Here is a 27,659-nt window from a genome sequence, read left to right as displayed (position 1 = left end):
GAAGCGGGAAACAGTTCAACACAAAAGCACATTTATTCGCGGCACACGGGAAGCACACATATACAATTCCACCAAATGCACACAGAAAAGAAAAACACAATGCAATTTACACAAAAAGCAAATGTAAAAGCGAAGACACAATGCAGAGCTAATACCGACTACCGAGCACACGGCAACACTTATACAATTTTACTTCACAGACGGCGCCGACAACACATACCCAAAACCAAGGAAAGAATACCCTCAAGGATGAGGCGGACCTGAGGCCGAGACCGAGGCGGGCCTGAGGCCGAGACCGGGTCGGGCCTACCCGTCTGGTGATGAGATGCGGAGCGGCGATGGTGCCTCAACTCCGCGGGCCTCGGGGGCAGTGTCTGGTAGGGGGTGGGAAAGGGGCCCCCTTGGTCGCACTATCTCAGCGCGGGGGGAAACAGGAGGGGGTTGCTGATGCTCGGGGTATAGAGGATTTTTATTGCCCCGCGACGAGCGTCTCCACCTCGGCCAGGTCGCGCTGTCGGCCTCCCTGGGGTGCAGCTCCCTGCACGACGCGAGCACCCCCTCGTCTGCCCTCGCCGCCTCTCCACAGCTCCGTCCCCTCCGCTCCGACTCCAACGCACACGACGACCAGCTCCTTCTTGCCAACTCCACCGCCCGCGAAGTCTTAACTCTCTGTTCCCTCTCGACTCTACTACTCACTCTCCTACTCACTGGACTGACGAACACGGTTGCTTATATCAGCCCCGTGGCTTCGCCTTTGACCCCCTCCCTTCGACCTTTCACCTCGCTCCCCATTGGCCCGAGAAAAAGTGGGCGTGAATGCTTTTTGATCCATAAATTTGCATATATCGATCGCCCTCCAACGCCCTGGAGGCGGGGCCAAATCGCCCCTCGCTCACCGATTGGACGGCAAAAAGTGGGCGTGTGTCCTTTTTGATCCGTTTTTGAAGCACAAAATCCGTGATTTTGTACACGCCGTTCGGCGCGCGCCCTGCACGAGTCCAACACCGGTACCCACAAGCGGCGCAAGAACGGTGGCGATGCGACGGTTGCGAGGTGTGACGTGAAGGTCGTGGCGGTTGTGGTGAAGCCGCGTTGTGGTTGGTGGTTGATGTTGTGGTTGTGGTGGTAATCATGGCGGTTGGTCCAAAATAAAGATAGCAAAAGAAAAACGGCTATCCTGAAGAGTCGCAGCACGCATAAATGACATGTATTCCCACTAGACAACGGGTTTGGGCCTAACTACACATGTACTTACCGAGATACCTCACCTAAGGGACCTGAATGGTGGTTTGCGAATTTGGTAACCACAACACTACCCCCTCCCCTTTTTACAGACTCGTCCCGAGTCGTCAAATTTTCGTGTGCCATCATGTGTAGTTTTCCCCTAGTACATTTTACCTACGGATCCTTGAGTGCGACATTCATGGTATTCGTGTCCCCAAAATAAATAACCTGAGGGCTGCGTAACTACCTAAACAAACTCACTCACACGGACGACTTAAATAAACTAGACAGACATGCCGGGGGCGCACTCATATTTACAGTACATCTTAACCTTAACTTACAAATTTTACACTAAACCATGGCCCAGGATCACTGAACTCTGCAAAAGAAAAGCAGTTAGCAGGGAGCCAGGCTGCCCACATGCAGTCTCTGGCTCAAAACAATGCAGGTGACAGGGAACGTGGCTGGCTGCTCACACGCAGTCCAAGGCCTTCCCTTTTGAACTGAACGCAGTGAACCACAACGGTGCATGGGCTGCACAAACGCAGTCTCCGTGCCAGCTCAAGTGGCACACGCAATGAGCACAACGAATGGATGGATGAACACAAACACGGTGCACGGGCCGCCACTGCAGGCCCGTGTTGTAGCTGCCAACAGGGCAGTTCTCGCAGCTTGCAAACTGTTGCCTTGATCCTGGCGCACATGGAAATGAACAGGGGGGGCAAAGCAAAATTGAACGGGGCTGGTGAACATGGGCAGTGGGCATGGCATGGCAAAGGTGAGCAGGCAAACACAGTCCGCAGAAGAAGGCTGCTGCAGGCAAACACAGCCGGCAGATGAACTGGCCAGCACAGGCCTTGAAGGAAAACAGCCAGCCGGCAGATGAAGTGGGCCGGCACAGGCCTTGAAGAAAAACAGCCAGCAGATGAACTGGCCGGCACAGGCCTTGCAGTAACACAGCCAGCAGATGAAGCTGGCCAGCCTTTGCCGTCAGTGGAAGTTGGTGGAGGGAGTGCGGTGGTGCTGGCCACTTGGAAGGCGGGCTCGGACCTACCTACCTGTCTCCCTCCCACCTATCGCCTTTGCCTGTCACTGTACATACCCACTCCCTTAATTTGTCAAACCCCAATTTAGCCCCAACTTATTTTTTTGTTGTTTCTATTTTTACTTCCCCACTATAAATCGTCCCCTAACCCCCTTTATCGTCTTTGTTCGGCTAACCTATCCTGTCACCTAGCCTACTCCCAACCCCTACGTTCCCTTCCCGGAGGGGAACAAGGGAGAGCTAGCGTCCTGTGTCGAGGCCCAACGAAGCCTCAGAATGGCCTCCCCAGAGTTCGGCGATCTAACCCAAAGTGGGTCCAGCGGCCCACAACGAGAGCGAGGGGATGGATGGTGCGGAGGGGTACATCTCCTAATCTACCCCAACCATTTAACTGTTAAACTACCCCGGGGCTTTCAACAAGCGCTTCTCGCTTAAACTATTGGTTCTAACAACCCAGATTCCCGTCGCCTGTGTTGGTGTCCTCACAATTTCGGGCCTCACCCCCCAATTTTCTCTCCGTGCCCTCACACGGTCTCCTGGCTGGGACACGTGGCTCCCTTTGGCAGGCACGACCCTCTGCCGAATCTCCCGCTATGGCACCCCCGGGCACTACACTGCCTCCGAGCCTACCAGCTCCCTAACACCGGGGAGTGCCCCCCATGGCACCTCCCCTGAAACGCACACGTGGCAGGCCGGCCTCCCGGGCCCCTTTCCGAGGGTCACCCGTGCCCACAACACTGCCCACGCGGCTAATGGCGCCCCGGGCCCCCGCACCAAGCAGGCGCACCCGTGCCCACTACTCTATCCCGGCCCCCCATGGGCCCTTGGCCTACCGCGGCCGACTAGCCTGGTGCCCGGGGTACCCACTCAGCGATACTCACCTTTCGCAGCCACACTCCCAAGCCCGTCAACAGGGCTCCTGCACCCCTCCAAATGGGTCTCGAGCCTACTTTCCCACCAACAACAAAACGACCTCCATTTTTCAATTTGACTAACCCCCTAACTCACTTTATACTGACCCCGGGGTCCCTTGGGCGGGAGTCACTCCTCCCCCCAATCACTCAGCGCACCATGCATTCCCCATTCGCTCCACTCACACAGACCCGCTGGCCTCACTCACTCACCAAGCACATGCTTCCACTTCACTCACCAACTCTTCAACACACACACCACTGAACTGCCATCCTTCTATCTGCATCCCCTAACTAACTCGTGCTCCCACGTCGTCCCTTATACTACAGCACGTTCCTTTTAACACTACGTAGCTAAGCTACGTCCCCACTACACATTCACTGTCTGTCACTGTCTCCAAATCAATCATTTTATTTCCCAACCTAAAGCTCACTAAAATCCCTCTAACTAATCCATTCCACGGACTCCATGAGGACTTACCCCTGCCCCATGAAGTCGGTCTAACTAAGCTAACCCTTCCCCCTAACTAGTTTCCATCCTGTGCCCAGGGTAAGGGGGTCTTTCACCCCTTGCCCAGGAATCCTGTGCACCCGAAAGTGAGGCTTGCTTTTTTTTTTTTTTTCTATGCGCAGCACCTGCGCGGCAACTCAGAGCTCGCGCACTTTGCACCTGCCCGTGACGTCATGCAGCTGCACGTGTTCCTCGTCCTTCCTTGGACGGCACCATCCGGCAGAGATACCCCTCCTGCCGGATTCCAACCCCACGTGCAGCCATGGCGTCACCGTGCGCATAAAAAAAAACACAAGCCCCACGTCTCGAGGGGTTCCCCACGCGAACACATGTGCTTTGCCCGTTGGAGCTTAACACACACGATCGCGTGGAGAACCCGTCCGGTCCAAATCCGTTTACCTGCCTAAACTTTGTCCGTCCGCGGGATCGGCAAATCCACCGCTGGCGTTTCCGGACCGGGACTTCACTCTCGCAAGCGAGCACGTGCTGGTCTCGTGCGTTGCACAGCACGAACCTCGTGCTCACTGCTGGGTGAACCCGGCACGGTCCCCGAAACAGCTACAGCCGCTACTCGGCTTTCTTTCCTCACATGTCTCCGTCGTCGCCATTCGACCCACGCACACCTGCGTGTCACGACGCTCACAGTCCATTCCCTCACATTCACACCGGGAGACGCGGCTGCGTGCTCCCGCATGCCAACCGACATCTCCCTCACATACCGCTCTCTCACACACACGGTCTCCCTTGCACAAACCATACCACTCACACGTGGTGCTCCATTCACACACCGTGCCTCACTCACACACGCGGGGGCACTCACCCACGGTGCCTCACTCATACACCGTGCCTCACTCACCCACGCGGGGGCACTCAACCGCGGTGCCTCATCCACACTCCGTGCCTCATCCACACACGGCGTGCTGGGAAGCACGTACTCCGGCACCATCGCCACCACACCACTCACACACGGGGTCGCTTCCACACACGGGGACGCACTCACACCTTGCACCACACACACAGGGACAACCATACTGGGGATTTGTGTCCCCACAAGGGTCTCCGGGGCCTCTATACCCCCCAAGCTCTCCGTGCACCCGTTCACAGCACCCGTCCCCTCAACCTCGCAAAGCACGACCGAACTCACCTGGTCGTGACTCGCCTCAAGGGGGCAGACTCCCTCCCCTCGTTCCTGGAGGAGGCCATCCAGCTGCTCGCACCGGGTCCCTGCACGCTCCGCGAGCTCACCCCCATTATCCTCCACTACCTCCGTGTGTGTGTGTGCGTCACTCACCCCGTCTTCATCGTGTTTATTGGTCTCTGCTTCTTTCTGGCGTCTTTCCCTTATCTTTATGTAGGTCAACCTTGCTTTCTCTTTAAGTCGCTCCCGTCCTTCCCTGTTTTTCACTCCTTGCTCTTTCACGATCTCCGCGTACCTCATCCTTGCTTTCCGTATTAATTGTTCTTTTCTCTCCCTCCCAATTACTTTCACCTCGTCTCTTGTCTCCCGAATTATTTTCTTACCCGCCTCCACCGCGGGCCTGTCAGCCGCTGCACCCCCTCCCAGCTCGTTCGTTCCGACACGTGGAGTCGCTATTTTAAGTTCCCTGCTAACGGCCTTCATGCCCGCCTGCAGGCATCGGCCCATATTCTGTGTCTCACCCCGTAGTTCTTTCATTTCCTCCTTCATTTGCTGTGTATTTGCATCCATCGTCGTTTTCACTTCATTTGTATTTGTATCCATCTTTTCGTTCATGCCTTTCATTTCGTTTTTCATATCCGCATTCATCTTTTGTGCATTCGCATCCATCTTCGCTGTCATTTCCGCATTCATTTTTGCCAGCATGGTGATTAGCTGGGCCATGTCGGGTACGCTTGGGTGAGCCGTTTCGGCAGGGGTTGGGGAAGGGTTTTGGTGGAGAGGGGGAGGGGAGGTGTCATACACCGCGGCCGCTGCCGCACCTATTTCGGGCTCTGGGTTCAGTTGGGCGAGTCCGTGTTCCTGCACAATCAACATTTCCTGCACGGGGATTCCATCCTGAGCCATGGATCCTACACATTCTACATCCATTTCTAATACCCCCGGCTCCCGCTCGCCTTGAGACGCCATCTTGCTTCTCTTAAAGGGTTAATTTTGCTCGCTCGTAATTTGGAGGGAATCGGGGGTCGCTTCTCTCACCCCTGGACCGATTCCCGTGAATTTAATTGGAGACAGGACAGCCCGTTTTCCTGTTCTCCGATACCAGTGCCGCGAGGAGGGCGATGAATTTGTATCGCACGACCTGACACCAGTGTTGCTGATTCGCGCCCGCCGGCGTGCTGACGGCCACGTAACTCGAATCGTGGCACGTCGCCCACCGGACGGACAATCCAGTCTTGACCCTCTCGGACTAACGCCGGGAACCAGTCACGGGTGGGCCTTTCGGTCTCACCGCGATCGAGCCAATCAGCCCCCGCGTGGGATAGGGTTGCTCGCCAAATTCGACCTACCTAAGTACCCACGCGGAGGGTAGACCGGGCGATCGCACCTCGCCGCAGGTCGACTTCGGACACGGGCCACTTAAGCGACCCGTTCCGTACTATCGGGATAACCGAGCGGTGTTATCGTCGACCTCGACGGTTCGATTAATTATCGGGCGTTTTCAGCCCACTACCAACCCTTTACGTGAAGCAAGATGAGGATTCAATGGGAGAAATGACGAAGCGAAGCGGGAAACAGTTCAACACAAAAGCACATTTATTCGCGGCACACGGGAAGCACACATATACAATTCCACCAAATGCACACAGAAAAGAAAAACACAATGCAATTTACACAAAAAGCAAATGTAAAAGCGAAGACACAATGCAGAGCTAATACCGACTACCGAGCACACGGCAACACTTATCCAATTTTACTTCACAGACGGCGCCAACAACACATACCCAAAACCAAGGAAAGAATACCCTCAAGGATGAGGCGGGCCTGAGGCCGAGACCGGGTCGGGCCTACCCGTCTGGTGATGAGACGCGGAGCGGCGATGGTGCCTCAACTCCGCGGGCCTCGGGGGCAGTGTCTGGTAGGGGGTGGGAAAGGGGCCCCCTTGGTCGCACTATCTCAGCGCGGGGGGAAACAGGAGGGGGTTGCTGATGCTCGGGGTATAGAGGATTTTTATTGCCCCGCGACGAGCGTCTCCACCTCGGCCAGGTCGCGCTGTCGGCCTCCCTGGGGTGCAGCTCCCTGCACGACGCGAGCACCCCCTCGTCTGCCCTCGCCGCCTCTCCACAGCTCCGTCCCCTCCGCTCCGACTCCAACGCACACGACGACCAGCTCCTTCTTGCCAACTCCACCGCCCGCGAAGTCTTAACTCTCTGTTCCCTCTCGACTCTACTACTCACTCTCCTACTCACTGGACTGACGAACACGGTTGCTTATATCAGCCCCGTGGCTTCGCCTTTGACCCCCTCCCTTCGACCTTTCACCTCGCTCCCCATTGGCCCGAGAAAAAGTGGGCGTGAATGCTTTTTGATCCATAAATTTGCATATATCGATCGCCCTCCAACGCCCTGGAGGCGGGGCCAAATCGCCCCTCGCTCACCGATTGGACGGCAAAAAGTGGGCGTGTGTCGTTTTTGATCCGTTTTTGAAGCACAAAATCCGTGATTTTGTACACGCCGTTCGGCGCGCGCCCTGCACGAGTCCAACACCGGTACCCACAAGCGGCGCAAGAACGGTGGCGATGCGACGGTTGCGAGGTGTGACGTGAAGGTCGTGGCGGTTGTGGTGAAGCGGCGTTGTGGTTGGTGGTTGATGTTGTGGTTGTGGTGGTAATCATGGCGGTTGGTCCAAAATAAAGATAGCAAAAGAAAAACGGCTATCCTGAAGAGTCGCAGCACGCATAAATGACATGTATTCCCACTAGACAACGGGTTTGGGCCTAACTACACATGTACTTACCGAGATACCTCACCTAAGGGACCTGAATGGTGGTTTGCGAATTTGGTAACCACAACAATATATATATATATATATATATATATATATATATATATATATATATATATATATATATATATATATATATATATATATATATATGTATATATATATATGTATATATATATGTATATATATATATATATATATATATATATATATATATATATATATATATATATATATATATTGTTCCGGTTGTGGAAATTCGCATTACACCATAAAGGGTCCTCAAGTAAGATATCTCGATAAGTCCATGTGGAGTTAGCCCACACCCCTTGTATAGAGGGAATTTATGTGATCCATTCGGGCTGCGATCCTTCAGTTAGCCATTTTTCTTTCTCTATGGTTATTTTCGACCATTAAGCCGCCAACAACGCAAACACCACCACCTTCGCCTTCACCTTCACAATTCCATCCCGCAAACATCGCTTCACCGCCATTCCCAAATGATGCCCGCCAACCACCAAACCACCACAGAAAACCCTCCACCACCTTCGCCTTTCTCCTTCACAACCATTCCCAGACACCACCAGTCAACACCAAACGTCGTGCTGTCCAGGAGCTGTTCAGTAGTTGGTGCCGAACGCGTCGAGCCGCGGGTCCAAATGCGAGAGGAATTCGGATCAGAAATGCTTCACGCCCACTTCTCCTCCGTCCAATGGGCGAGCGCGAGGCGGTTTGGCCCCGCCTCCAGGCGCGTGCATGTGAATTCCGTTTATGCAAATATGCAGATCAGGGGAGGTTCACGCCCCTTTGTGCCCGACCAATGGCTGACCAGGGGGGGGGCGTGGCCCCGCCTCCAATCGCGTTCTGATCCTGGAATTTGGATATTGGCTTCTCCTGCCGCCTATAAAGACGCGAGCACAAGGCGGCTCGTGTTGTTGCGTGTTGGGAATTGCGTGTTGGTTGTTGGGCTGGCTGGTCGAATCCAAGTTGAGTGCGCGCGGTGGAGCTGCAGCCGGCTGGTCGGGGCAAGGAAGTTCAGGTCCGAGTCAAGTGAGGATGGCGGTCGGCGACGAGGTTGCAGTGTGGGGGATCGCTCGTCTCATCGCGGGACCCAAGCCGGCCAGCCATTCTCCTCTCTCTGAGCATCAACGATTCCCCCCCCCCCCATTCGCGCTGAGATAGTGCTGAGGGGGCCCCGTTCCTCCCACACCCTAAATGTGGTGCCAACAAGACTGCTCGCACGGAGCACGCCGGAGAGGACTCACCGACCACGCCAGGGGCACGGAGTCGGGGCGCAGCGGCGCGAGCATTGCGGCTTGCCCGCCATCGCGTCACGAGGACGCGGGTAAGACCTCCCCGGTCTCGTGGACCTGGCCGATCCAACAGGATCCACGTACATTTGGTCTACGGGCTTGTCTGCCTCCTTGCCTGTGAGGGTGGCTTTCTTCCTTTGCTTTTTGCGTAAATGCTTGTGGTGGCGCCGTCTTTCAAGTAAAACTGTGTAAGTGTTGCCGTGTGTATGCTTATAGTCGGTTTATCTGTTTTTCTTACATTTGGTTTTTGTGGATTTTGTATGGCTGAATATACGTGCTTGCTTTGTGTCTGCGTGTGAAAATAAAATGCTTGCTTGTTGAAGTGTTCCCGCTCTGCTTCGTCTCCTTTCTCTATAATGACTCTCCATCCTGCATCACGTAAAGGATTGGCAGTGGGATTTAGACACCCAATAAATAATAACGTCCGTCGAGGTCAGCGATAACACCGCTCAGTTATCACTGTAGCATGGAACGGACCGCTTAAGCGGTTTGTGTCCTCGGCTGACCTGCGGAGAGGTACGATCGCCCGATTAACCATCCGCGTAGGTACTTAGGTAGGTCGAGTTTGGCGAACAACCCTATCCTACGCGGGTGGGCGATTGGCACGATTGTGGTGAGGTCGAAAGACCCACCCGTGACTGGCTCCGGGCGGTAGTTCCCGGAGGGTCACGACTGAATTGTCCGTTCCAGTGGGCGAGGCGGCCGCGACTCGAGTTACATGGCCGATCGCACGCCGGCGGGCACGAATTCGCAACAATATATATATATATATATATATATATATATATATATATATATATATATATATATATATATATATATATATATATATAACTATATCTATATATATACATTACCGTCGATCTGCGAATGAACGTGAGGACACCCACTGGCACAGATGGTTGACAATGCCCTCCCCAATGTCGGGACCCTTCCGAGAGTGCAATTAACCGTCTTCCTTGTATTGTAATGACTTGATACTGGTGGAAATGCAAGTTCGACTTCATTGAGGATAAATGTGAATGTGAATTGGTGGTTGTCACTTGGTTTGTCTCTCTTAGTTGTTTGAAATATTTGTTCCTCTCAAACTTTCAGAGTCCAGTACAAGTTGAAGAAATTCAGATCTCTTCCTGGACGGCGATTCTGAGCGTGATGTCCTCCTGGTTCTTGGATGGCAGTTGTTGATTACACTGGGCTGCATTTGAAATATTTTTTTCAGAGGTCTAGGTTTTCTCAACGGTTCTGAAACGTTTTTTGCATGCAGAATTCAGAAATGTATCTAATTTCGCTCAACCAGGTCAAGTTTTTTTTTTTTTATCTCAAATCTCAATTTTAAGGAAAAACAAAAGAATCAAAATTTTTGGTTTTTTAATTAGCATTTTTTTTAATTCAAAATCAGACTTACATTTACAGAAAATGTTTAAACTACACATATAATGACACACAAGTACATTTAATGCGGAAGAAAGTGCCTTCTCAATTACTTTCATTTCAATTTCAGAAAAATATAGATAAATCGTTGTTTCTGGCAACACCCAACTTCAGTCGCTCCAGCAGTCGCTGATTTTCCTTCGTCTTTTTAATGTTGAATTTCACATGTTAAAAATGTTGAATTTCACATGTTAAAAATGTTGAAATGTTGAAAATGTTGAAATGTTGAAAATAACTATACATATAATGTTGAAAATGTTGAAGTTTTAAAAACTTGACCTGATTGAGCGAAATGAGATACATTTCTAAATTCAGCATGCAAAAAGCATACAAGAACTGTTGAGAAAACCTAGACCTCCGAAATAACGCAGACCAGTGTTATTAATAATATTAGTTTTGTGTGTGAATAGGTGGATAAACAATGTGTCTGAAGAGTCGATGTGACGTCATGCAGAGGCCACAACGTCATTCCACGACTTAATCGTCCAGAATTTGCTGGCTTGGCCCCGCCCATTTCTCCTCTCTTTGGCCCCGCCCATCCCTCCTCCCCTTGGCCCCGCCCACCATCTCCTCCACTTGTCCCCGCCCACATCTCCTCCCCTTTCCCCGCCCACATCTCCTCCCCTGTCCCCGCCCACATCTCCTCCCCTTTCCCCGCCCACATCTCCTCCCCTTTCCCCGCCCTCTCGGTTTTCCAAGCAGTTCGCGCACGCACACTTCGCTACCCGAGACAGACAAGGAGGGAGTCCGTGCCGTATATAAATGTTTGTACATCGTTCTTCCGGACAGGTGGACGCAGCGTCTGTCCAACCTTAGGGCCGGCCGTCCGCGTACCTCGTTCTCACCCGGTCCACCTCATCCTCTCGCACTGCGTCTCCAGCCCGTTCCTTCCCCTCGTCCCCTCATAAAGCTCACCTGTCCCGCTCCTCGGCGGCGCGTTCGTCCCGGTTTCCTCACGTCATGAACATCCCGTCGCTTTGCAGCCGCGCTGTGCGCTTCGTCCTGCTTCGCCCTGGGGCCTTGCTGCTGCTGTGCCTGTGCCTGGCCGTGTGCTCCTACCTCTCGGCCACTGGGAGCCGGGTCCGCAGCCTCGTGGGCTCCGCCGGCTCGGGACGCTCTGGTGCTGCTGCTGCTGGGGGGAAGGCACTCGGGAGCGCGCACGCTGGGAACGCGCTTCCCGCACAGCAGCAGCAGCAGCAGCAGGGCTCGGGACGCCGCGGAGCCAGCTACGCGCTCGCATCCTCCTGGACGGGCGTCCGGGCGGCATCGGTGTCACTGGGAGTCGAGGTGGAGCCGAGGGTCGAGCCGGCCGTGCACCTGGACGCGATCGAGGGACCGACGAACGGGAGCGGAGGCGGTGCCGCGATCTATGTGCTCCTGGACGGGCACCGCGGGCAGGTGCACAGCACGATCACACCGACACCTGTCCGGTAGAATCACCCTTCGTGCCAAGCTCCAGCACTCTCAGGAAGGGATAGGTAGGGGTAAGGTGTAGGGTGTGGGGTGTAGGGTGTGGGGTGTAGGGGGTGGGGTGTAGGGGGTAGGGTGTAGGGGGTGGGATGTAGGATGTAGGGTTTAGGGGTGGGGTGTGGGATGTAGGGGGTGGGGTGTAGGGTGTGGGGTGTAGGGGGTGGGGTGTAGGGGTGGGGTGTAGGGGTGGGGTGTAGGGGTGGGGTGTCGGATGTGGGGTGTATGGAGTAGGATGTAGGGTTTAGGGGGTGGGGTGTGGGATGTAGGGTGTGGGGTGTAGGGGGTGGGGTGTAGGGGTGGGGTGTAGGGGTGGGGTGTCGGATGTGGGGTGTATGGAGTAGGGTGTGGGGTGTAGGGGGTGGGGTGTAGGGGGTGGGGTGTGGGATGTAGGGGTGGGGTGTAGGGTGTGGGGTGTAGGGGTGGGGTGTAGGGGTGGGGTGTCGGATGTGGGGTGTATGGAGTAGGGTGTGGGGTGTAGGGGGTGGGTGTAGGGGTGGGGCGTGGAGTGTAGGGTGTGGGGTGTGCGGGCGCACGTTTCACGTGTAAGTTGAGCTGTGAGCTCACGAATTGGCTCGATCCACCACGGGGTCCAAATGATGATCATACATCCACAGCGCAGGCTGGACGAGGATCGATAAATGGTGTTTAAAAAGACCGCAGTGTTATTTTCTATACCGTAGTGTACAAACCGATGTGCTCGCTTGCCTCGCCACACTCACTCATTAAGTATCACCGACTTGCGTTTCAACATGAAAACACATACAACTTGCACAACACAAATGGACTTGCAAGGAAATTTTATGGTAAAATCTAGTATGGATACTTGGTTGGTAATGACTAATTATGGTTGGTGATGTTTTACCATGCTGGACATAGTCTGTGCTAGCTTGTTGTGGACCAATTTGTTGCTGGTTTAATGTGGTAGACCAGCTTGGTGCTGGACTGAATTGGTGGTAGAAGTCGGTGCTGCTTCGGTGTGATGTCCAGGCTTATCACGTGTTCAATGTGGTGGCCAGAGTTGGCGCGGTTTTGGCGTGGTGGCTGGGGTCGTCATGGTGACCAGAATAGTCACGGGTTTGGTGTGGTGGCTTGGGTCAGCGCTGGTTCACATCGGTGCCGGTTTCGCCGTGGCGGCCAGGCAGAGTCGGCGACGGTTCACCCTGGTGGCCAGGCAGGGTCGGCGGCGGTTCACCCTGGTGGCCAGGCAGGGTCGGCGGCGGTTCACCCTGGTGGCCAGGCAGGGTCGGCGGCGGTTCACCCTGGTGGCCAGGCAGGGTCGGCGGCGGTTCACCCTGGTGGCCAGGCAGGGTCGGCGGCGGTTCACCCTGGTGGCCAGGCAGGGTCGGCGACGGTTCACCCTGGTGGCCAGGCATGGTCGGCGGCGGTTCACCCTGGTGGCCAGGCAGAGTCGGCGACAGTTCACCCTGGTGGCCAGGCAGGGTTGGCGGCGGTTCACCCCGGCGGCCAGGCAGGCTCGATGACGGGTCACCCCGGCGGCCAGGCAGGCTCGGTGACTGTTCGCCATGGCGGCCAGGCAGGGTAGGTGACGGTTCACCCTGGTGACCAGGCAGGGTCGGCGACGGTTCACCCCGGCAGCCAGGCAGGCTCGGTGACAGTTCGCCATGGCGGCCAGGCAGGGTAGGTGACGGTTCGCCCTGGTGGCCAGGCAGGGTCGGCGACGGTTCGCCCTGGTGGCCAGGCAGGGTCGGCGACGGTTCGCCATGGCGGCCAGGCAGGGTCGGTGGTGGTTCGCCGCGGCGGCCAGGCAGGGTCGGTGGTGGTTCGCTGCGGCGGCCAGGCAGGGTCGACGTCAGTTGGGCCCCACGGGCAGGCAGGGTCGGCGACGGTTCACCTTAGTGGCCAGGCAGGGTTGGTGACGCTTGGACCCCACAGGTAGGCAGCACAAGTACCAGTTGGGCCCTGCGGCCAGACATAGCCGGCACCGGTTTGACTCCCGCAGCCAGGCAGGGCCGGCGATGGTTGGATCCCCGCGGCCAGGCAGAGCCAGCGCCGATTTGACCGGGTGGCCAGGTAGGGCCAGCACCGTTTCATTGTTTTAATTTGGTCCTGTTCACCTTTGAACCTCTGATTGCTGGTGGAATGCGATCAAAGGAAAATCTGCATATGGTGCACAAGCAGCAGCGCGTTGTATGGTATGGAGCTCGCCATGCTTCCAATAATATGTAACGCCAGCTGTCCCCTCTGTTCAAATTTCACATGTTATTCATTAATTTGCTGTTTATTTTTTGGTCATACAAATTTTTAGTCTCGACCTGAAGGGGTTGCAAGATTATTGAACGCCACTGTCTGTTCGTCTGTCTCTGTGTGTCCACGTCCATATATTTTCATTTCAAATATTTTCATTCTATGCAACCGCTTGTCCGATCGATGTGAAACTTTAAACATAGGAGGGACTCCCTATGGAGAATATTTTATTGATAACTCTGACATCATCAGTCACATGGTCTGGTGGCCATATTGGACAAAAAAATAGTTTTAGAAAAAGAATATTTCTCCAGAAACGCTTAACAGATTGAGGCGAAACATACATATGATCGACGAGCCATGGGGAATATAGTTTGAAAAATAATTTCATATATTCATCTTCTTTGATGCAACTTAGCCTTATTGTGCAATATCCTAATAATCATTCGATAAAGGTCATCAAATATCCGAATCGATCAATAATCCATAAAGCTATGGATAATCGCAATGCATGTGACACAATAGGGTGCATGGATGATATGGGTATGTGGGCTATAATGGTGGTGTGTTCAGTTAACGATTGTATTTATGTTCAGAATGAACGTGCGCGGTGAGACTATGTGCTCTATCGAATGTTGTTCGAGTTAAGCCGGTATCTCACTGGGCTGCGACAGCTCGCGACAAAATGCGAACGGGATTCTCCAAAATGTCTCGAAACGTTCGCGGTGGTTCTCAAGTTCCTCGCGTGAGTCGCAGGACGTCGCTCTGGTGTCGCTTGAATTTTGAACATGTTCAAAAAATTTGTGGGACAAATTTTCTCTCAAAATAGTCACAGAGTCGTCGCAGTTGTCTCGAACCAGTCTCGAACCCTTCTCAATTTAGTTTCCGTGAGTCAGAAGGTGCGACAAATGCGAGACAACTTTGTGAGAGATTGGTGACCTATGAAACTAAATTGTGACTGATTGGAGAAAAAAATGATAATCTGTCCTGGGACGCCTGAGAATGCGACAAAACTGCGATTCAATAGAGAATATTTTCGGAAGAAATTGCGACATAACTGAGGCACTTTGTGACTAAATTGCGACGAAAATAATCGCGCGAATGTCTTCCGAATGTCGTGCGACTATCGCAATTTAGTCGCAGTTTCGTAATTATATCGTAATTTGTTCCCAATGACCGAATTTCCGGCCATATACAAAGCTTCTCGCTAACTGTTCGTGGCATTTTCTGGAACCTCTCACGCTGAACACAACAACCTGACAGTTTCACCATGACAACCAAGGGCTACAAAAAAGGAAGGCTCGGGGTAAGGGGGCTTGTGCCTCTGCCTGACAGGTCCCTACAGAGGAAGTGGAGCCTGTTGTGTCTGATGAGGAGGACTCTAAGGCATCCTCCCAGCCTGCCCCAGGTCAGGAAAAGAATAAAAGAAAGGCAGCTGCAGCTCATGGGGGATACCCCTGGAAGGATGGACTCCAAGATACAATGGCGGAATTTTGGCTCAATCACCCAATCTTCTATGACAAGACACAACAGCATTACAATGTTTGTGGGTGCAACGTTGACAAGTAACAGAACACTTTGAACAATCAGGCTTGGTCAGCATTCTCCTGTAATCCCACCATCCTGTTCTGCCAGAGCACAGCTCCCACACCATTGCAGTACTCAGTCAGGTACTCTCTTACTCGTTTCCCAACTGCTGTTCCTGTGTTGACTGATTGCCTCTGAGTTGCATGAAGACGGTTCTCCTGGTCTTGCTGTCTCCATTCCCCTGGTTGCACTTCATGTGTTGCTGGGTCCTCTCTGTCTGCTGCTTGTTGTATTCTGGCAGGATTCTGGTCATCCAACAAGTTTTGTAGGGCACAGGCTGCCAAGACAATCTTGGTGACAGTCTGAGGTCTCTGCATCGTGCATGAATGGAGACACCTGAACCTGAAAACATCGTAAAGTCATTGCATTATTAGAAAAATCATTCACCAAATATCAATTGAAAGTTGAAGTCACATCAGTGTTAACAAACTTGCAAAGTCACAGAGTTATCATGAAATGCTAAATATATGTGTACATACCTGTTGGCCAAGATGCCAAAAGCATTCTCCACAATCCTACGGGCCCTGGACAACTTGTAGTTGAAGATGCGCTCTGCTGCTGTCATTTCTCTCTTGGAGTGTGGCTTCATCATCCAGCTTCTGAGGGCAAATGCGTCATCACCAACAAGGAAGTAGGGGATATCAGTGTCACCATCTTGCAGGGGTTGACTTGCTGGCAGACCAGCTTAGTCCTGCTCCAGAGCATGATACAGTCCACACTCTCTGAAGATTCCAGCACCAGAGTCAACACCATAGGCATCCACATACATAAACTTGTAGTTGGCATCCACCAGGGCCAGCATAATGATGGAGAAGAAGCTTTTGTAGTTGTAGTACAGACTGCCAGAGTGAGGTGCAGCTTGTGTCCTCACATGCTTGCCATCTATTCAGCCACAGCAGTGATGGAAGTTCCACTTGTTTGAGAAGCCCTGAGCCATCTCCTACCACTCCTCTTCTGTTGTGGGACACTTGAAGGCTGTCTCTTGGTAGTGGTCGTAGATGGCTTGGCACACCTCTGGCACAACAATGACGAGGGTGTTGGGGGCAACCCGGAACCCATAGGCCAGCGATTTGTAAGAATCCCCAGTGGCTAGATACCTTAGAGTGATGGCCAGCTTGAGTCAAGGGGACAGAGGCTTTCTAAAGTTGGGTGAGTTCTTCCACCATGTGGTTAAACATCTCTGGGTCCATTCTGACAAAGTTCCTGAAGGACTTGACATCCCCCTCTCCAAGGTGCTTCATGAGCTTCTCATACATGCTATACTTGTGTCTCTTCAAGAGCCATTCTCTTACCCAAACACTCTTCTTTCTTCTTTCTCTGGCTTTGGACTTTGCCTTCTTGACCGCAGCAGCAGCAAGTAGACATGATGCAGCCTTCAGCATGTCGGCCTGGTCCTCATCCAGGTTGAGGTCCTCATCCAGCAGCTTCTGCACTTCTTCACTGCGGTCCATCTCGCTTGACGTCTGATGACAATATGATTGCTGGAAGGGAGAGGCCTCATATATATTGTCACGCACAGCTGTCGTGCGACTGTTGCACGACATTTGCACGATGGTCGCACGACCGTTGCATGTGCCAAAAAAAATCTCAGTTTTGTCACCTGAACGTCGTGCGACATGTATGCGAACTCGAGGCGAAGTTCATCCCAAATTTCGCCGGGAGTTCGTGGGACATTCGTGCGATTATTCGTGAGACATACGCAAATGTGTTTTAGTATAAATTCAGTGTGATTCCAAGTGAAAATTATCGCTGTTTTATCGCAATTTTGTGTCTCCAACTAGTCGCGAGCCGTCGCAGCCCAGTCAGATACCGGCTTTACCTCCGCCACCGAAGGTGAAGGAGGTTATGTTTTCACCCCTTTCTTTCTGTCTGTGTTATTTGTTTGTTGGAGGTATGCGCTCTACTGAGTGCCCTTTGAGTTGTCCATCTTTTTGTAAGAGCATTCCTGATCTACAACAACTATTATGGTTACCCAAGGGGGGTCTGAACGGTCAGCCCTCATTGGATCAGATTACGTTTTTACCTCATGCTGCTGCTAAGGCTGGAGATTTGTATCGGGTGTAGTTCCAAATCCACCGGCTTTCTTGCTTCACACCTTTTCCTTTCAGCTTCTCGTGATATACCATTGATTGTAACTGCCCCTCCTGTCACGATCCATTTGTTTACTTATTATGTGCTGAAGAGACTGCACACACATCTCAGAAGTGCAATAACAATCACGGCAGATGTGGAGTAGAGGCAGCGTTGAGCCAAACCTACAATTGGAAAATCGAGAGTACGAACATCCTGGAGGGAAAATGAGTCCCTTTTTTTCAATGTTTGCCTCATCAAAGCTGAGAAGATTAAAATCTTGATGCCAGATGTATGGAATAAGGAACTGGCTGGATTTGGGATGGAGTGGGTATAAAGGCAGAAAAATGTGTTTTGGGATTATGTGCTGATACCATAGAATCCTCGACTGTCCGACTGGAAGGATTGGATCTTGATTTGGTGCTGCCTATCGTAATTGACGTTGTTTTATTTATTTATTTATTTATTTTAAAATTTCCACAATGTTGCTGTAAAAATGCCTTTGATGTGCCAATGTATTTTAAAACTGCTTTTTACAGCTGAGAACATTTACTCCAGATAATGAAATTTTAGCATCGTCTGCCATAATGTCGCAGAGGTATTGCACGTACCTTTGAACTATGTCGCCTGGGTTTGATCCTCTGCCCAACTATTTAAGCTGTTGAGTTGGTGATTCACATGCAGGGCATTGAATCCCAATGTGCGCAGTCCTTTGGGCGGTCGTTGTGTTAGGTATTCCATCTGCTCGCATTTTAGCCGGTGGAATTTAAAGATTCTGTGGCATCCTTCATGAAAAGCAGACCTGAGTTATTGCTGGCACTCCAAAAAAATAAAATAATAAATTCCTGTCACCTTCATTTGAATGTCAGACCTGGGCCAGATGGCTTGTGAAAGACCTGGGATAAAACGTTCCCCAGCCGACTCTGTTGTTCTTCTTTTGGATGCAGCACAAGGCTGTGAGTAGCATCACTGACTGACGGTGCGGCTGTGCTGCTGATGCAACGTTCTCTGTAGGTTAGCGCAGGAATTTGTAATTTGTTCAGGGTGCCGGCGATAGCTCGCATCTTATTCGCGAACGGCACCGCAGGATCACACATTGATGAATTACCCTGCCCGTGAAACAACGGGATGATGCTGTATGGCTGGGTCGGGATTCAAACCCAGGCAAGACAGATTTAAGGAGAGGGCGCATGAACCACATGGCAATCCTGCCAACCTGGCCGACCCCATAAGAAGGTGGCAATAATTTGGGCCATTAAATTATTAGCTTAGTTAAATTTAAGGATTGTCACCTGGTCTCGGCTTGCACCGTTTCAATTTTTGGTGTCACGACGGACCCAAATCCTTTCTAAATTCTGTAAAATCTTTTTTTTTCTTCCATCTGCGCAATGTTGCCAAAATCCGCTCGTGATTGAATCAGAAGACGACTGAAACACTAATTCCTACTCATGTACTGCTGTGCTTGGAATGCTGTAACTCACTTAGGATTACTTGTCTCTTCTCTCCAACCCTTAAACTCATTGAGAATACGGCTGCCAGGCTCGTAGTTGAAGCTCGTAAATCCGATCACATCACTCCAATACTCAAGACGGTGAATGGCACCCGGCATACCAGTATATGGATTTTAAAATACTGCCGATAACAATTTACAGTTTAAACCCCACAATAAATTTGTCTTCATACCTTTCAGACTGAATTCTACATGACACATCTGTAAGAACACCACAGTCTCACAATGGGAATTTCCTCGTGGTACCTCACACCACCAAGCCCTTTTGACAATCTGTGTAACTCGCGACCTTTCAAAATCTGCACAGTCTTTAACAACTGGTTTTTAATCATCTCAAAATCCCACCAATTTACAGTTGCTCTTTTCTTAATTTTTTGCTGTTCTTAGATCTTCCATCTTCATGACGCTCTTTGAAATTTTGCCTCTGAATGAAAAGCGCTCTGTGTGCGTAAGACATCGAATGTCCTTCTCTCGGTGTCTCACTCCAAATCAGGCTGTTCTGACTGCCGTTGTTAACGATGTTGAATATAAAAGGCAATAAAGTCCAAGAAATTCCCCTAGGTGGCTTTGATTTCATCTCCCACCCCTACCCTCAGCCCCTTGTTGAAATTTGAATTTCCATTCCGCTTCAGCATTGAAGATGAATCACCATAAATGACTTGCAGTTGTGCTTTTCATCTTCTTCTTTTAATGGATGTAAAAAAAATTCTTTGCCGTTTCCATTAGCGTATTAACGACATGATGTACATTTGTCCGACTCGTAATCATTGCTGAATTCTTTACCTCTGATGAAATGTGTGGGCAACTGCAGCTCCTGCTACTCCTACTACTTCTCTGAGGGCACCAATTATTCCCACATTTTTTTTGTGGGATCGGCCGAGGAACGTTTTTGACCGAAGTCTTTCACAGCAAGGCTGACCAAGCCGGACGTTTGACTGAAGGTGGCAGGGATTTGTAGTTTGTCCAAGGTGCTTGTAATAATTCACCTACTCTTTGCGAAAGACACCGTGGGATCGATTATGTCCATAGGCGACCAGTGTTGGCAGACGGGTCTTCCGACTTACCGTCCTTTCGACAGTTGGCACACAAGTTGATGCCTCACCCTGAATGTGAAACAACAGGGTGACAGTTTATAGCTGGGTCAAGATTTAAACCCAGGCAAGGCAGCTCAAACGTGAGGGCACACACCTCAAAGCTATTTTTGCCAGACCCGTGGGCAGCTGCAGTGAGACGATGCCATTTTCATTAAGCCACTCCGAGGGGTAAACTTCTATAATTTTATCAATAAAGCAGAATGCCATCTGTTCCCATTAGCCTTGTCATTGGCCCCGCAGGCTGTGCGGAATTGCTTTCAAACTGGAGATCAGCATTTTGTCTACTTTGCTGCTCTGGTCTTTGTCAAGCATTTCATTCTACTTCCCACCATATTACTTATTGCACATCTCATTTGGATTATAGCAATAGTGTGGCCATTTGGGTCATATTCCCTAAAAAAAAAACAACATCACTGTTTCTGAGAGTGATAGTCACAGCCTGCTCCTGCAATGACATGAAGTCAAGGAAGTGTATGGTTTGCCTTTACTGTGACCGTGACGCTCTTTGAAAGGAAGCTGTGATTGCTACAAAGCAAGGCCGGCTTTTAGAAAGGAGTGACTGTTCGTGATCACAATTTTCTTGCACTCATTGCCTGGTGGCACTTTGCCTATCACAGCTTTTATTGCCCGAAGGACGGGAGCATTGGGAAGAAAATATTCGGAAAGTGCAATTCGATGGCCAGCCAAGACTATTTTGGTGCTGTGTTGTGCTGGGCCTGCAAACTCCATTTTTTTTTTTCTTGAATCGAAAGAAATGTCGAGCTTGCTGGATGGAAGATGTGGCTAATCGGAATCTACCCTTTTAATCGCTGGTCCCTTGTGCTGATACGAGCAAAACTGTTTTGGGCTCAGACCAAGGACGACTTGACTTGCTTTAGCGTTTTGCTGGATTTCATAATCGTGGTGTTTGCGTAATCCCAGTCCTTTTTCTTTTCACTTAACTTGCTGTCACATTTTCTTGGAAAGGGTGAACACAGTATGCAGCACTCGGCTGTCATCTCTGGAGAAGCAGCTAAGCAGCCCCCTTATATTGGGGCAGTGATTTCCACTTTGCCATGAGTACCGGTACATCATGACATCCTCTTTACAAGATATATGGGAGTGTTTATTAATTTTTTAAAATATTATTATTATTATTGTTATTATTATTTTTAACCAGCAAGTGCTCACAGACACAAGAACTGGCTCAACCTCCGTAAAAGCTGTTGTACTCTCTGATTCAATACCTTCCTCATCAATACAGGATTTTCCTGTTTTCTCTTTCTCCCACCAACCACCCCTTCCCCTTATTGCTATCGTTATATTTCACCAGTTTTTTTGTTTTTTTTTTAATAACTATTGGCCTAACCCCAGCTGCCGTTTTGATTTGGATTTTTGCATCCAATGCTGTTTTTTTTCTGAATCGCGTAGCTTGCTCTTGATTCATAAACAGTATAAAAAGCGAAAGCTCGTGGTGCTTCGCATGCAAACGCCGTGATTCATCGAGGGACATCCCAGCAGACTGGCGTTTTCCATTCTGTTGCATTTAGCTGCAGAAAGAGATCTTATCACAGCCAAGTCCTTATTTTATAACAAAAGTATTTTGCAGCATTCAGTGAAGTCACTGATAGGTTCCCAGGATTGTGTTGTTGGGTCGGTGTTATCACGTTTTTGACACAACATGTGCAACTGTGTTGTCATGATCCGTTCCAAAGGATGTGTAACTGCACAATTTCTGGAACTATGTTCGTTTTGTGTGGCTGGTTTCATCGCAGCCTTTGTGAGTGGGGAATGCATTCACAGATTTGTTTCTTCATGAGCAAATATTGGGGCAAATGCTTTACATTTATAATTTGAATGTTTTTTATTTATTTATTTATTTATTTTTTAAGGATGGAATAGCTGGTACACCATGCAAAACAAGTGGGAATCCAAACAAGGGCTCAAGTAACATGACAATGCCTCAGAGCATGCTGCAATGTTTGGCACCAGGCATGGCATTCCAGTTGCCCACTCGTCTCAAAGAGAATGAAATAAAAAGAGGCTTTTTTTATGTTGTGCTGATGTTCCCAGGAATACTTCCCAGAGTTGGTTGGAATTCTGGGTTGAGAACATCCATTTTGGAGGACAGTACTTTGAAGGGGACAGCTGTTAGTTGACAACAGGTGTTGTTTACGTCGCCTGTTTAAAAATCGGTCCAGGAATACCTCGATGATGGTTTGTAAAAACTTTTCCAATACAGTACTTGATAACACTGTACCTATTACTGCAACAAAAACAGGCAAAGCTGGATGAGATAAAAAAAATTGTTATGGCAGCTTAATGGTTGACATTTGTTTGATGTTATGCTGTCCCCCAATTACAATTTTTATCCTCCATATTTTTTTGTATACCTTGTTGAGGCTCATGTGAGAGCTAACACACAGCAAAGGGGGGGGGCATAAGACGAGAGGCGCGGGAGTGGGAAGGATAAAACTGTGGGGGACAGAGACATTAGGAGATCTGTGGAAGGGAGAGGGATGGGGTGGGGAACATGGGGAATACAAGATGGACATTACAGGGACTTTCAGGAAGGAAAGCAGGGAATTTGAAGGAGGTGGGTTTGGGTGGATTATCGGGGGTAGAAAAGATCGAGGATTTGGATGGGGGATGATAAGAGGTGTTGGTAAACAGCTGTTTTGAAGGCCTGGAGGGAAGAATGGGATTGAATAGAGTGAAGGAGTTTATTCCAAAGGTGGGAAAAAAGAGGAATGAAAGAGTGAAGGTGAGCAGTGATTCGTGATTTTAGTAGTTTTACCAGAAGGGGGTTCTTGGCGGACCTTGAGCGCCCTGCGGAAATGTGGTAGGCACAAATCGCAGCGAGAGCAGGGGGGGGGGCGCAAGGCTGAAGAGGAGATGGTAGAAAACAGAAAGACCACCGACCAGCCTGCGGTGAGAGAGTGAGAGGCCCAAACTTTCTCCCAAAGTTTTGCCATCATATCTGTACATTTAATGGCTGAGCTGTGATATTGAGAATGCATTTTGATGCCTTGCTTACACAGACCAATGACTCGAAGGTTTGCAAGGTTAACCACCATTGCTGCCAAACATCGTAGACATCGTACGTTTTACCTCCACCATCGGAGGTGGATGGAGGTTGTTTTCACCCTTGTTACTTACGAAATCTAAAGATTTCGTAAGTATATTGATGACTTCCGTTTCAGTTTGTTTGTTTGTTTGTAGGCATGATAACTCGAGAACGGAAGAAGCCACCAATGTCAAATTACACCACGTGATTCAGGAGGGTGATGGCTAGTGCTGATTAGATTTTGGTCAAAGGCCAAGGTCACAGTGAGGTCAAACATCCAAAAAATGATAACTCGAGAACGGAAGAAGCTACTGATGTCAAATTACACCACGTGATTCAGGAGGGTGGTGGCTAGCGCTGATTAGATTTTGGTCAAAATCGGTCAAAGGTCAAGGTCACAGTGAGGTCAAACATCCAAAACATTCGATTTTTGATGGTTTGGTGCAGAATCATCGTAGAAACTTCTGGTTTGCGTCGCTACCTTCTCTGGAGACAACTTTTATTAGACAAGGTCAGAGGTCAAGTTGACGATTTCGTAAGTACCAGTCTATGACTGCTTGTTACTTACGAAATCTAAAGATTTCGGAAGTATATTGATGACTTCCGTCCACTGTTTGTGCGTGTGTTTGTTTGTTTGTTTGAAGGCACGATAACTCGAGAACGGAAGAAGCTACCAATGTCAAATTACACCACGCGATTCAGGAGGGTGCTGGCTAGCGCTGGTCAAAGCGCCAAAGATTTTGGTCAAAGGTCAAGGTCACAGTGAGGTCAAACATAATTCTGTAAATTCATGTGGAACAATGGAGTATTTTTGCTTCGGTTGACGTTACGAGTTCGTTTTAACTTCGATTTTAATTTTGTCTTCGGTTTTTTTTGCGATCGCTTAGGACGCTGAACAGTTGGTTGTCGAAATTCTGGTAAAAATCGGATGTTTTGGAGACGTTTTAAGATTGTATAAAAAAATATTTCACTCGCCGCGTCACGGCTCGTCACGTGGTCCAGCGCGCTCAAGCAGACGCGGCATTGAGTCAAGTAAAGGTTTTGCGTGTGCGTGCTGACAGTGTTTTCGATAAAGATGGTGTTTAAAAGTCATTTTTTTTATCCCAATAAAGGTTATCGTCGCATGCCTGACTCGCTAAGCCGTCGGATTATGTAAAGATTGTTGGTGGATGGCCGAATATTACGGTTTTGTGACTTTGATGAAATAATATTAAATAATTGCGTCGAGAAATGGAGATTTTTGCTTCGGTCGACGTTATGATTTTTGATGGTTTGGTACAGACTCATCGTAGAAATTTCTGGTTTGCGTCCCTACCTTCTCTGGAGAGAGCTTTTATTAGACAAGGTCAGAGGTCAAGTTGACGATTTCATAAGTACCAGTCTAAGACTGCTTGTTTGTTTGTGAACAGTATTACGGAAAAACTCCTCGACGGATTTCGACGCAACTTGGTGGGGGGATTAGGTATGGTTCAAGGATCATGCCATTAGATTTTGGACTTGGTCCAAAATCCAATATGGCCGCTATGGCGGCCATTTTGAAAAAAATATTTGAAATTTTTTTTTTTTTGCATTTCTACATGTTTTAAGTGATTTCCAACAAAAAAAACATGCCAAAACTATAATTACGGCTGATTTTGTAACTTCAGGTGGATATACTCATGTAAAATCAATTTCTGTCTTAAGGAATCTAGTTATGACGAATGAATTGAGTATGTAAATGTTAAAAGTAAAAGGGAAAGTTGCAAACTATAAATCTGTGAGCACTGTTGATCAAATTGAATGAATAGAATATCAGGTTCAATTGAGTGACCGAGCAGTGATGGCGGCGGAGGTTTTGCACTCTACTGAGTGCTCCCCCTCTAGTTTGTTTGCTTTTGGCCCTCTGAATGTTTTTTGTTGTTGAAACCAACGTACCATGGATAACTGTGGCCTGGCAGGTTGTTAAGCAACCACGAACGTCAATTAACTGCATCATTTCTAACAGGGTTATCCGTCTAACACTGTTTACCTGAGGAGCTGACTAGATTAGGCGAGTTTATTGCCCTCTGTGCACACTCGGACAACTGCTGAGCGATACAGCAAGTGCACACTGGCTAATGAGAGCAAATTACATGGGGTGAAACTTCCTGTCGAACAATACTGCAGACTGTGCTGGACCAATGGAGGAAAGGACGCTATGAGCTGATTGAACTGAACAACTGACATAGGTTTATTTATAAGGAAGCATGAGAAAAAGCATGTGGCACAGCGAAGACGAGGGGTTTATTAACAGGGGGTATTCGTACAGCAGGGGCATTCAGTATTAATGTGATGTGGCAAAAGACATACAAGAATACAAATTCATGCAATATAGAGACAAAGAGAAGACAAAGAACCAATTATATCTAGCTTACACAAATGTACTTAAGTTAACATAACAGGTGCCATTAGGATCACTTTGTGGAAGGGTAGACAAGTAAGAGAGATAAGAAAAGCTGAGGCAGTGGCGACCTCTGGCTTACCTGGCACGTACATGCGGGCACGTGCTGTTCCAAAGAGCAGGGAAGGTAAGCGTGGAGGGTAATGAAAGCAAAAGGAGGTGTCTGTGTGCATGATGAAGAGATGTGAGTGAGATTCGGTGTCGGGTGCTCGGAGAGGGAAAGACAGGGTGCGAGTCAGTGGACACTTTAAAAAGAGCAGTTGTTCGGACTTTGCCCTCACTGATTACTCTTGTGCGTCCACAGTAGATGAGTCAGAAAAGAACGAGAACGTGTGAGGACCAGAATTACCTATTATCTATGATTGCTGATTTCACCTCTTGCTCAATACTGTGCCCAGACTGCCTGGCATTTGGTACGCTTCCTCATCATCCTGTTCCGTCCCGCAACAACCACGACCAGCTCTCGCTCCAGAAGCTCTTGCAAAAACACCACTCCAGTGACCTGCGGCAATACTTAAGGGCCTTGGGAGTGGAAGAGGTTGGGGGGGGGCGGAGTTTGGGTGGGATTAAGGGTGAATCCCCACCTCTTGTGGGGGTGGTTCCTGGGAGCATGGATTACACACTACCCTCTTTCCTCTGAGCATGGTGTGCTCATTGGTCCAGATGTGCTCTGGGGTAAGGTCACCTTCTCCGTGAGGTTGCTGTGCTGGAATCGCTTTCAGTTGTCTTCCAATTGTGCCATGCATGCCAGCTCCCGACTTAAAATGGAGACTAAGTACAGCAGTCTCAATCTGTCCCTCAAACATCTGGGAAGGGAGCAAATGACTTACATGATAGGAGGGCGGTCTCTGCTGATAGAGAAATGTGTAGGAACAGCAAGCACAACTTGTAAAAGGCTCCGTTTGTAACAGTGCTGGGCTTAGGTCCGGGTGTGAACCAAAGGTGTCCATGGGTGAGGTGAGATGATAGTCCTGAGGTGTAGGAAGGCGGTGGGTAGTGGTGACTATTTTGGGCTCAGACCAAGTTGAATGAGGTTGCTGTGGTTGTGAGAGTTGAAGTGTCCTTGTTGGGTGATAGAGATGTGTATCTGAAGATGACAGGGTGGTTATCACTGGAATGTGGTGAAGAAAGCTTTGTTGGTGGAAATGGAAGTTTGGTTGTGGCACATACATTCAAACAGGTTGTGATGCGCACTGCAAATTGGGCTGCTGTCAGCGCGTGCTTTGTCGTGTGAGGAAAGGTTTGTGTCTCGAACAGAAAATGGGGAAAAAAACCTAAATAACCCCTCACAATACATATTCCCTTTGTAACCCATTAGTCACAAGGGAAGGGGACCTTATCTGGAACAACTAATAACGAAATAACTACCTCGGGAACCGCTATATTTTTTTTTTGTTTGCCATTGCTTTGGGGTCTCAGTTCCCAGAACCATCACAATATATTGGCTGCAGCAAGATGCAAACAAAATTTAATCCACCATGCTATCCCCAGGTGGTGCAAGACCTATTGGTCCAAATGTGATCTTCCAACAAGGTGATGAACCAGAAAAACTCAGCTGGAGTAATGAAAACTGATTTGCAAACGAAAGAGAAAGTGGGAGTCCTTCAACACGTGGACTGGTCTCCTCAAAGCCCACATATGAATATCATTGAAGCCGTATGGAACCATTTGCACAAGAAAAAGTAAAAAAGAATCCCAGCAATTTAGATGATCTCTGGAAGGTCTTGGAAGAAGCATGGAACACCTTTCCACAAGAGTTTAACACATCACTGAATGAGTCTCCAGAATAACTTCAATGGGTATTTTTTTCTTGGGGGGGGGGTGCTGTTTTTGTATACAGAGTCGAGGCTTGTGGAAGAGCTAGAACACAGAATGGATCAGGACTCAACAGAACAAAAGGA

At 49.6% G+C, this 27,659-nt stretch overlaps 1 protein-coding gene across 2 annotated transcripts in view; it reads left to right on the top strand.

The window, feature by feature from the left end:
• The first annotated feature begins 11,028 nt into the window (after positions 1-11,028).
• Positions 11,029-27,659, top strand: part of LOC147026913 (protein phosphatase 1L-like) — a 154,455-nt gene continuing 137,824 nt past the window's right edge. The window contains exon 1 of one of the 2 annotated variants that reach the window (XM_085882810.1): positions 11,029-11,755. In XM_085882810.1, coding sequence (XP_085738936.1) covers positions 11,318-11,755 — 438 coding nt within the window. In that variant the 5' untranslated portion in view covers positions 11,029-11,317. The remainder of the gene's footprint in view (positions 11,756-27,659) is intronic. The other variant, XM_085882809.1, reaches the window with a different exon arrangement.

The sequence above is a fragment of the Eptatretus burgeri genome, chromosome 5, assembly GCF_056783735.1.
Source record: "Eptatretus burgeri isolate ZD-2024b chromosome 5, Ebu_testis_v1, whole genome shotgun sequence".
Classification (NCBI taxonomy): domain Eukaryota; kingdom Metazoa; phylum Chordata; class Myxini; order Myxiniformes; family Myxinidae; genus Eptatretus; species Eptatretus burgeri.
This window is presented reverse-complemented; position numbering and strand designations above follow the sequence as displayed.